This window comes from Centroberyx affinis, unplaced genomic scaffold (assembly GCF_046629955.1).
Source record: "Centroberyx affinis isolate AG114_WGS23_722 - 3 ecotype Tasmania unplaced genomic scaffold, CSIRO-AGI_Caff_v1 ptg001780l_1, whole genome shotgun sequence".
NCBI lineage: Eukaryota > Metazoa > Chordata > Actinopteri > Beryciformes > Berycidae > Centroberyx > Centroberyx affinis.
In genome coordinates, this window is record NW_027280173.1 from 309,766 (window position 1) to 321,228 (window position 11,463).

At 42.2% G+C, this 11,463-nt stretch overlaps 1 protein-coding gene across 1 annotated transcript; it reads right to left on the reverse strand.

The window, feature by feature from the left end:
- Positions 1-7,974: 7,974 nt before the first annotated feature.
- Positions 7,975-11,155, reverse strand: pkib (protein kinase (cAMP-dependent, catalytic) inhibitor beta). Its single transcript, XM_071529349.1, has 2 exons — positions 11,011-11,155; positions 7,975-8,060 (listed from the first exon to the last, which is right to left on the reverse strand). The coding sequence occupies exons 1-2, from the start codon at positions 11,153-11,155 to the stop codon at positions 7,975-7,977; spliced, it is 231 nt and encodes a 76-aa protein (XP_071385450.1).
- Positions 11,156-11,463: the final 308 nt, after the last annotated feature.

The window sequence follows — 11,463 nt, forward strand, 5'->3', positions numbered from 1 at the left end:
TCCACTGAGCAAACTGCAGCACTTAGAGAGTTTCCTCCTGGGTTATTATTCTGCCTCTCATTAATATTTACACCTAGGGGTGGAGCCAGGCCTTCTATTGGCTCAGGAGATGTTCTCTGACCAGTGGATTGGTGCAAAGAGGAGGTTGTGGGGTTTTTTTTTGGTTTCTTGGGAGTTGACAGCCATATGTAAATTGGGTCATGGTCAGAGAGACTGCTTGCAAAAAAAGGCAAGTCAAGTGGCTTCATTAGCCCATTTGTAGGCCTGATGATACAATTACTCTGATTCATGGGTTTCAATTGGGTAAGGTGTGGAACTAGCCACATCTCAGCCAAAGTGAGTCCAAATTTGATGTGAGCTTTTATCATTATAAGGGGGAGTAAAACAGCAAAATCCCTAGATATTCAAGTCATTATATCTAAAATAAAAAATCCCATCAGGGAGCATTCAGGACCCTGCTAGTTTGGTGACCTGTGACTAACAATTTATCACATTGACTAAATATTATCTTGTCAGTCATCAGTGAGAAATTAACTGGATTTAAATGGGCTTCAGAGTTTTGGTGATAAATGACATTAAATACAGGGACTTTGCTGCAACAAACTTCCCAGCTCTCTTTTATCACATTTGATAATGCAAGGACCTTTAGGAGCTAATCCATATTTATGTTTTATTAATTTCTCCGTCTGAATCCCTTGCTCGAGTCGTGTTTGGTGTCTGGTTGGCGGGCGGTGTCTGGAATTTATCATGTCGGAGAGAAGCACTGAAGCGGAATCAGTTTGTTTGACAGCCCTTTGTCATTAACTGCATTAAGACCCCCCTCCTCCCCGCAACCCCCCATGGGATTTCTGCATGCTGAACACACACACTAATTACTGTGTCTAAGTGTGTGTGTGAGATAGATAGATAGACAGATAGAGAGAGGGGGAGAGAGAGAGAGAGAGAGAGAGAGTGTGCATATGCTGGTTCTACTGTAATCTCTCCTCCCTGATCCTACAGTTGTACTGAAACCTGAAAGGAACTTTAAAGGAAGCTTTTTTTTTATTAATGTCAGAATCTAGTCAGTGATGTAGTGGTCACTGAAAAGGAGGTAACCTATGAGCTTCGTAAGGCAAACAACCACCAGTAGCAACAAAATCAAATACATGTATAGAAAATAATGAATTTATGTATTTCCCGTAAAAGCCCTAAACTCATATTCAGTAACAGTTTGATACTACTTACTATGATATATAATGTGAATTTATGTCATAAAAGTTGAAAAAAAACAAAAACGTTTTATGTCATAAAAAGGTGGTAAACTCTTCTTATTCTGCAAATAAAAATATAAACAGTATGAGCATGGAAAACTATGATGTGCATAGAAAACTACAGTGTGAGCATAGAAAACTATAGTGTTAGCATATACTACATTATGAGCACAGAATGCTACAGTGTGAGCAGAGAAAACTATAGTAGGAAGAGAAAACGAATGGTTACATAGGTAACCACAGTTCTATTTAATCTTGGTCAACATGCTACTGTATAGGTCAACAGTAAGTCAGGAGGGGGATGTAGTGGGGTAAACCAGGGCATGACACATTTTGCAGTTCAAAACACTGTTGTGGTTATTAACCACACTCTGGGAATGGAGTGCAAGGTTCTTAATTCTTACAAAATTAGAGTAAGACAAAAACCACATGCAAACCCATAATATTATTGAAAAAATGGTCAACACAACCACCAAGTGAGAACACCCAAAAACCCCAAAACTGTGTACAGTGATGACGGCACATTCAGAGAATAAAACCTGGAGAACGGCAGGGATGAAGCCTAAAGCACAAATGTCGTTCAGTAAAGCACCCCAAAATAAAGCCCATGAGGTAGCCACACCCCTACTGGAATGGGCCACCATGCCTGTGGGGGGCACACCCGCACTTCTGTAGTCCATAGCTATAGGGTCAACCACAAACAACAAAAAAAGAGATTATACCAATTGCCAAACGGTGCTGGTGTGAGCAATGTAACACCTCAGAACGTGGACAGAGCACAGCAAGTGCCCTGTCCAGGGCCTAACTACATCTGGAGAGTCATTAAGGGTGGGATGAAAAGCCTATAAAATCAAAGGCCGAGAAACACAAGACTAAGGGAGGACCTTGGGTCGAAAAGCAGGAAGAAGAGACACAGCAGAGCCTTCTCCACCCAGCCAAAGGCATGAAGGGTGTACAGACAGCACATGCAATTCACTCACCTTCTTTGTCTTACAGAGGTTTATGGTAAGCAAGAAGGTTGTCTTATGTGAGAGGACCTTCAAACTACTACTACTCAAACTAGCCAAGCAATCAAATGGAGGCTCAATAAGACCATTTAGGACAAGCTGCAAGTGCCAAAAGTCCTTGGTAGGCCGTCTTACCCCTCTGAGGATCTGGCTCCCAAGAGGGTGTGAGCCAATTGTGAGGCCACCAACGTGATCATGGCAGTTACATATGGCAGCGAAATAGCCCCTCATCATTGACTCATAAAGCCCATCCTCCAAGAACGACTGAAGAAACATCAACACAACAGGTGCACCACATGATACATGGTCTGACCTCCTGGAGCAGCACCAGCGACAAATCCTGTCCGATGTCCCTGCATAAAGGGCCCTTGTAGAGAAGGCTGAGACAGCATGTCTGCTCTGACTAGGACACGCCATGGGGCCCCCACAAGCACCTCTCTTAGATCTGCCATCCAAGCCTGGTGGGGCCCGTCTGGGGCTACCAGCGGACCTTGGCCTTCAACACTCATATTCTTGCCAGAACAATTGGCAGGAGAGGAAATGGAGCAAAGGCATATAGCAGAGGTCGAGGCCACTGGTTCGCCAAGGTGTCCAGCCCCAATGTCCCCTAAGATTCCACCAGTGAATATGATAGAGGGCAATGACCAGTCTCTTGGGAAGAGGTCTACCCAAGCTTCTCCGAGGCGAATCGACATGGCCTGTACAATCTCTGGCCGCAGGCGCCACTCCCTGGGTCTGGGGCCCCACCTGGACAGAAGGTTGGCATTGGCAGCCGACCTTGGGACAGGGTTCACATAAACCCCCTCCTATGAGGGGCCCCACAGGCCCTGAAGCGGGTGTCCTTCCCATACAGCCCCCCCAACCCATCTTGGAGGCATCTGTAGTTATGGTTTCCCTCGAGCACACTGATAGAAGCCACCGATCCTCCACAGAAAGACAATCTGGAGTCAGAGGAAGAGGCTGCAGCCTATCCTCATGTGAACCTACCTTCTGCCTTATGAACTGCTGCTGCAATGGGCTCATGTGAAGCAACCCCAATGGTGCAACCTGGGCAGCCATAGTAATCAGGCTGAGGAACCGTAACCTGCTTCTCCACAGTGAACTGGGACAAGCTCTCCATCAAAACATGCATCCCCTCTGGCATCAGATGGGCTGATATTGAGACTGAATTCAAAGCCAAACCTAGACATGTCACCGTTCTAAAGGGGGTACGGCAGCTCTTCTCCCTGTTGAGGGCCCAGCACCATTTCTGTACCGCTCTTGTTCTGTTCTTCTGTAGAGGCACACATCAGCCTGTTGCCGAGGTAATTTGCAATGTGAATAGCCTGATGACGCAGTGGAATGAGCGGTGCATCCATGCACTTTGTAAAAGTGCAAGGAGCTAGAGCCAGGCCAAAGGGGAGGACTACATATTTGTACGCACTCCCTTGGAAGAAAAAGCGGAGGTATTTTCTATGGGCCCTATCAATGGGGATGAAAATACACATCCACTGTCCACTGTGAAGTCCACTGTGGTGAACCAGTTGCCGTTCTTTATAGATGGAAAAAAGACGGCATTCGAACAGGCAGGCATTTCAAGGAGCCCCTGTCCTTCTACCTCCTGTCTGGCTGCCTCCAAGGGCATAGGTGTTATTGCTCCCTTTCCCAAAAGAGCCATGACCTCTGATGATAGGGCCTGGATGCCTGCCTCATCTTTTAGCAAGGTGGGAACAATACCCCTTGTTACCTCCGCCAAGGAGTCTGTCTGTCTGTTTGTCTGTTAGCAGGATTACGGAAAAACTACTGGCCCGATTTTCATGAAACTTCGTGGAAGGGTGTAGCATGGGCCAAGGAAGAACCCATTAAATTTTGGAGCAGATCCGGATCCGACTCACGAACAAGCAATAATAGCACGTACCTTGGCGGAGGTCTGCGCTCTCCGAATGCCCTTCTAGTCTTGAATTGTAGCCTGTACCCTGACTCTAGGGTGCTGAGCATCCAAGGGTACTGGGCATGTTGCTTGACATACATGCCCCTCTGGTGCAGTAGCACAATCACGTCCTCCCCCCAGAAATGCATTTATACAACATGGGCCCTTGGCCAGGCAGGATATCATCAGGAGGAGAGCCACCTTCTTCCCTATTCCGCTCAACAAATGCTCAACACCAACTACTTACCCAAAACAGTATACTGCAGGGATACGAGGGGGTGGAGTAGCCTAAGGTAGCATGCACCCTCTCGGACAGAGGCCCCTGTCAGCTTTTTTCCCAAATTGTCTATATCAGTGGTTCTCAAACTTTTTCATGTCAAGGACCCCTAAACTGACACAAATTAGACCACAGACCCCCATTTGATAAGATTTTGTCCCAGGGTCCCCCATCAAGATTTTTGCTTTTAGATGTTTTATTAAGAAAGTGTATGAAAGCCATGACCAAAATAGTCATACATTCTGTCATTGTGTTGGATGGATGGAATTATAGTGAAAATAAATTATTCCCCTTTTTGCTGGGGACCCCCTGGAACCCCCTCAAGGACCCCTGGGGGTCCCCGGACCCCACTTTGAGAACCACGGGTCTATATTATTGTTTTTGTTATTATTAACTCAAACGTTTTATCTTGTTGCAGTTAATCTTTACAATTATCTGTAGCAACAGAAAATTATATCAAGAAAATAATACAATTCAAAATGTAACAAACAAGTAAAAAAAAGTAGCCACATGGCCATGCTCGTGCTCAGCCGACCATGGTAGTGTTCCCCCTCACAGGAGAACAGGCACACTGATGCAGATTTTCTAGTGAAAAGGGGAGAAGTAGCCACCAATTAAACAAGCCTGTGAGGACAGAATAGGTCCAAATAAAATGCAAGGTAAATCAGAAACACCTACACTTCAAGTGATGATTTCAAACCTGTCTCAGAAGATTGCACAATACTCAGGCAAAAGAGCCATATTTATAGCAGGTGACAACATGCCTGCCTGTAGTGGTGGCTAGTGGTGAACAGCTCACCCTTGTGGCAAAGCTGAGCATAGAAACTACAATATGAGCACAGAAAATTATAGCGTGTGAGCATAGAAAAATATAGTGAGCATAGATAACTATAGTATGAGTATTGACTACTAGAGAATGAGCATAAAAAACTATTGTATGGACATAGAAAACTACAATAAGAGCATAGAAAACTATAGCATGAGCGTAGAAAACTATAGTATGAGCATGAAAGCTATATAAGCATAGAAAAGTTTAGTGTGAGCATAGATAACTACAGTATTAACATAGAAAACTATGGTATGAGCATAGAAAACCTGAACATAGAAAATTGTGAGCATAGAAATACTGTGAGAAAACTATAGTGTGAGCATAGGAAGCTACAGTATGGACATAGACAACTACAGTATGAGCATATACAACTGTAGTGTGAGCATAAAAAAAAATGGTGTGAGCATAGGGAACTGTAACATGAGCATGAAAACTATAGTATGGGCATAGACACTGTAGTATGAGCTTAGAATACTACAGTATGGGCATAGGAAACTATAGTATGAGTGTAAAAAACTATAGTATGTCCATAGCAAACTACAGTATGACCATAGAAAACTATAGTATGACCATAGAAAACTACAGTATGAACATAGAAAACTATAGTATGACCATAGAAAACTACAGTATGACCATAGCAAACTACAGTATGACCATAGAAAACTACAGTATGACCATAGAAAACTACAATATGATCATAGCAAACTACAGTATGACCATAGCAAACTATAGTATGACCATAGAAAACTATAGTATGAGCAAATTGGATAATAACATAATCCAAATACCTCTTGCTCAATATCTGTGTAATATTTCCCAAATGCCTTCAATACAAAAGTGTCATGCTGTAATCATGTCTTTCCATAACTTGTGTCTTTGAGCTTGATTTACTCTCTATATCCCTTATGAACTGGCGCCTCCCTCTGGCCAGAAACAGAAATGATTTAGTGTTTTGTTTGAAATAAACATTTTGTTATTTACCAAATTTACTTGGGTCAACAGAAAAATGACTGATTTCACTATATTTTAATTCACTAGAATTTATCCCAATTACAGAATGTATAAGAATGCCAATTCAATACCAAATCAACAACTAAAATCTTCTCATATGGGTTGCTGGACTAAATCTATAAATGGGGTCTGGAGGGTCCAATGTGGGTCTATTTGGGGTCTGTAACATGAAAACGTTTGAGACCCCCTGCTATATACCATACATATATCAGCATGTTTTCATTCAAGCACTCACACATAGCACTGATACACATGGCATCAGTTTTATTAGCGGCAGTGAACACTGAAATGTATCTTTACAGGGTGTGCACAAATATACTGCAATGTAAAACTATTTACAGCCTGAAAATACACGTAATATTCCTTTTTTCTAACAAATTAGTATTCATTTCTATTGAACTTCTGTGAAAAAACACACACAAGGTTGAGGTTCGCACGGCAACACACTAGTAAACCACAAAGAAGATAAAAATTGTACTTTACATCACCAAATGGAATGTTTTTCTTGTGCAAAAAAAAGAAACATTCCCGCCACTACATGGTTGACATTCAGAGAAAAAAATGCTTCTGGTTGGAATTTAACCCCATCACATTATGTACAACTCTACATTTCAAATATGAAATTACATTTTCTTTTAATCGGTCACAGCCAAATTTCCACAGTTGTTATCGTCGTTAAAATCACTTCACCGGCTTGGACTGCATATCGCTATTGTTGGGCGAAAACCTAGTATCTCCAAAATGTCAACTTTTCAGGAGGTAAGAAAAACAGCCTTGTTTTCAGTGTGACCACCATGCTATTTGGGAGTATATCCAGTGGGTTTTGATGGACTTCATAAGCCCAAGAGGTTGTAGAACTGTCTCAACCCATAGAGTTCAATTGAATTGTAATCCTTCAATTGACATTAAAGCATGAAAACCAGCAAGAGTTATGAGGTTTCTACCCGACAACAACGATTATGTTAATTATGTGAACAGGACACAATGCCAATAATCAATCAATAGCAGTAGATCAGTATATCCACACATGGAAAGATGAGATCCATGGGTCACCTCCGCATCCCCTTTAAACACTTGAAAACACTCACACAGCTTCATCATCATCATCCTCACCCTCATCCTCATCATTATCATCCTCACCATTAGCATCACCGTTATCATCGTCATTAGCATCGCTATCATCAGTAGCATCATCATCTTCATCATTAGCATCATCATTATCACACCATCATCATCGTCTTTATCGTTAGTATCGTCATCATCATCCTGACCACCATCATCATCACCATCAAAAACAAACGTAGGATCCTAAATGTCATCAGCATCTCATTCATCCTCCTCCTCAGCGTCGTCATGGTAACGATGATGAGCTTCATCTTCATCCTCCGTCTCCTCCGTCCGCCGAGTTTCCAAGGTAACGTCGTCCTGACAGATGTTGCATAGTGACAGTGAGTGACAGTTTACAGTTTTCTGGTCAATGAGGAGGGGGAGGAGGAGGAGGGTGGGGGGGTGGGGGGGGGGTCTGTAGAGAAGTGGCCCACGGTGAAGAGTCTCTCTCCTCCATCCATCTTTTCATTCCATCAGTCTCTCTCTCCCTGGCTCCGCTCCAGTGGTTCCCTGTGTCCATCAGCCTGTCCATCCATCGGTCCGTCTCAAAGTGGTCGGTCCATCTGTGAGAGATGAAGGCTACATTACGTGGCCTTGGCCTTCTCCTCTTCCTCGGCTGGGCTGTTGGGCGCGCCGGAGGACGAGCCCTCGCCCCCTCCCTCTCCATCATCTGACGTGTGCACGCACACACAGACACACACGCAAAAAGATAAATAGACACACACACGCACACACAAAGAGAAACACAGAGATCCATTTTACAAGATTGTTAATCTAGCATACATTACAGTATATAGACTGGAGTATAGAGGCTTTGCAGTTGTGTCACAAAACTCCTATAAACTAAGGATGAACGATTTTGAAAAAATATCTAATTGCGATTATTCTGACTGATATTGCAATTGCGATATGATTTGCGATATTAGAGGGAATGATCATTTTTACATCATTATTCTCATTTTCATTGAAAAACGTATTCAAATGATTATGGTGTGATTTTTGTGGGGATCTGTACCAAACAAAGATGTTTTCTTAAGTCTGTAGAATATGATGTGTAGGCCAGGACATCTCTGCAGCACCACAATATTTACTTTAAAATGCTATTTTGACACACATTTTGCCTAACAAATAACAAACAATTAACAAATATTGCGCCTCCTGCAATCTGAAAATTGCAGTAGGCCATATTGCGATTTCGATAACATTTTGATTAATTCTTCAGCCCTACTATAAACCAGTTCTGGCTCCATCATGGAGGTTAGTTAATAATATGGAAATATATACCAACCAGGCTAGAAATAGAGAGATACCTGAAAAAGACTGGTGCAGATCCATTCAGTAATGTTCTCAGTACAAGTGATTGGTGTGATATGGTGGATTTGTTTCCAAATGTAGGTTGCTGTGACACAGTAAACTGTCTTGTCTTTAGCCCTAGTCTCTACTCCAAAACATGAAGAGTTGTAGCTTGAGAAGAGTCAGCTCAGTTAACCTGAACAAACTGTTAGCTAGCTAACTACTAGCTACTACTAACACTCGCTTCTACTACGTACGTTAGCTAGCAATTTTCCAGCTTTCAGCGTGGTTGGGGCTTTTAGGCTGTAAATTGGCATGAGTGAATATAAAAAATTGGGGTTTGTTATATTTTAAATAAACATTGTATGACCAAAATCTCAGCTTGCTTTTTGCGATTTCATAATCGGCTAACATCATTGTCACCGAGCAAGTGTAACTGGTATGTTGGGTTAGCAGCATTTAGACATCATGGGTCACTAAAACTCTCCATTGAAGCCATACTAATATAATTATTTTAGGTGGGCAGCTCCTTAAGGCAGGGTGAGGCAGGTTTCACTGCAGGTTTTGCAGACCGTGGACTGTAGTAAAATCCTCCCACATTTCTCTGATATATAAAAAAAAAACAAAAAAATATATTGACTAGCTGTGGTCAGGGAGGACCTTCCATTACATCAGGGATGGATGACACTGGACAATACTGACCATATCGGTCAAAACATAATATTGTATGACTGTGTAGTAAAGGACACTGGATACTGAATCTTATCTTAAGGCCCACAGATCCCTTCTAGCTAAAACACATGACTGTATCATTTCCTTGTGGTGGCACTTTTCACACTAGTATATAATCCCTGCTCCCTCAAACTTCCCTAAACCACTTCAACAATCATCATCCCATCAACCCATCATCCATCCACCCCTCCATCCAATCATCTAAAGTGTTTTTTTTTCCAGTGACTAAGCAAAGCCTTATTTTCCTAACTGTACTATATCGTACATGCTTTGGCCTTCCCAGTCTACCTTCCTAAATTCAAAATAATGTGACGAAATTTTGAAAACCTTTCCCCAAATGAAAAATTACAATATACAGTATTCTAGGAGGAAAAAAAGAGCGTGCCATATTTGCAGCGAAATATGTATTAACCTGTCAGACAGAAGGGACATTAATAGTAGGACAATACACTGCATATTGTATGTCCTCCGATAAATGTGTCTATTGATTTAGTGATTGATTAGTATTACATTTTTTAGCCATTCATTTTGTCATGGTTGCTATCTGAATCTGGTTATAATATGTTATTTGATGTATTTGCTTGGGCAATAAGTACTTTTGTGTTTCATGCCAACATAAAGCACCTTTGAATAGTCAAGTGTACAGTATAGAGCTATCCTGTACAATGTGACATCTACCATCAAAATGATCAGGAAAGGGCTATCTGCCAATGATTTGTATTTGAAAGAAATCAATGTAATTACCTTATACAGAAAAATGACATGACTAGCTTGGGTAAATGCTTTGGGAATGTTAGGTTAGGCTTAAAGTAAGAAACAGGGACATTTTTATATAGATAAATGTTTTGCTACTCTCGATCACTGATTGCTTTAACTCAATAGTTCAAGTTCAAGTTCATTTATTTATATAGTCCTTTATCACAAGCATGTCTCAAAGGACTTTAGAGAAGAATAAGCTTAACTAGAACTGCTCAACAATCAGCCATAGAACAGAATGATGTAACACAAACTCAAGGAAGCAGAACAAAGCACAAGATGCACAATAGCGAGTTTTAGAAAGACATAGCAGGCCTATCTATCCTACATAGTCTAACCTACCCGGCAACACCACCGTTAGACCTTCAGTGCATACAAAACAATAGTGATTCAACCTATAGCCGGTTCATCAAGCTTTGACATTTGCTGTTCTAAATACCCGCTGTCTGGTAGCTCTTTCCTGGGAATAATCCTCTGGTACACAGGAAGTGATGCGTTTTATGTTTCCGGTTTGTTTGGAAAGAATAGAAGAAGAACTGGGTAGTTAGAATGAGCAGCGATCGCAAACCACAGCTGAAGAGACAAAGAAGAGAGCGCCACCTACAGAAACTCAAACTTCATCAACGGGAAATCCAAGGAAAAGTACTGGACACACTGTTTGATTGACAGGTGATCTCTGGGAAGTGCAATGAGTGCTTAGCACCAAACATGGAATCAAAACCAAAAAAAAAACAGAATCTCAAGGATTACCAATTGAAGCCTGAACTAAAAATGCTCTGCAGTTAACAATTTCCACTGCAGAAGAAGACTTGATCCAGGACCAGGTTTAGAAAACCCACCAGCTACGGAGAGTTCGGCCAGTTTTCCGGACACATCGCCGGCCCCGGCCCCAGCGTTGGAGCCCAGGATGTCGGGCATGGCGTTCCGTCGACCAGTACGCCCCGTTGACGCAAAGTCTGTGACAACAGGCTCCACATCAGTCATCTCTGGCAGCTGTCTTCATAGCCTCATAGTCTGTGGAAAAGAAGACACAGTGGTTTGTTACCATGATGGTTTTACTGCAATTAATAATAGACCGGACATCCCCGTGTTCCAGGGACCGTCCCCAGATTTGGTGCTTTGTCCCCAGTTGGCCATGTCAGGCATTTACTGATGCTAGTATTTCTGGAGTAGGCCTACAATAGACTCTGATTAAAATTTTGAATTGGTGTAGTTTATTTCCCGCTGCTCTGAAGGGCCTCCTTGCATTTTTCCACGCAAATTCCACAGCAGTGAAGTTTGTCTGGAGTCCC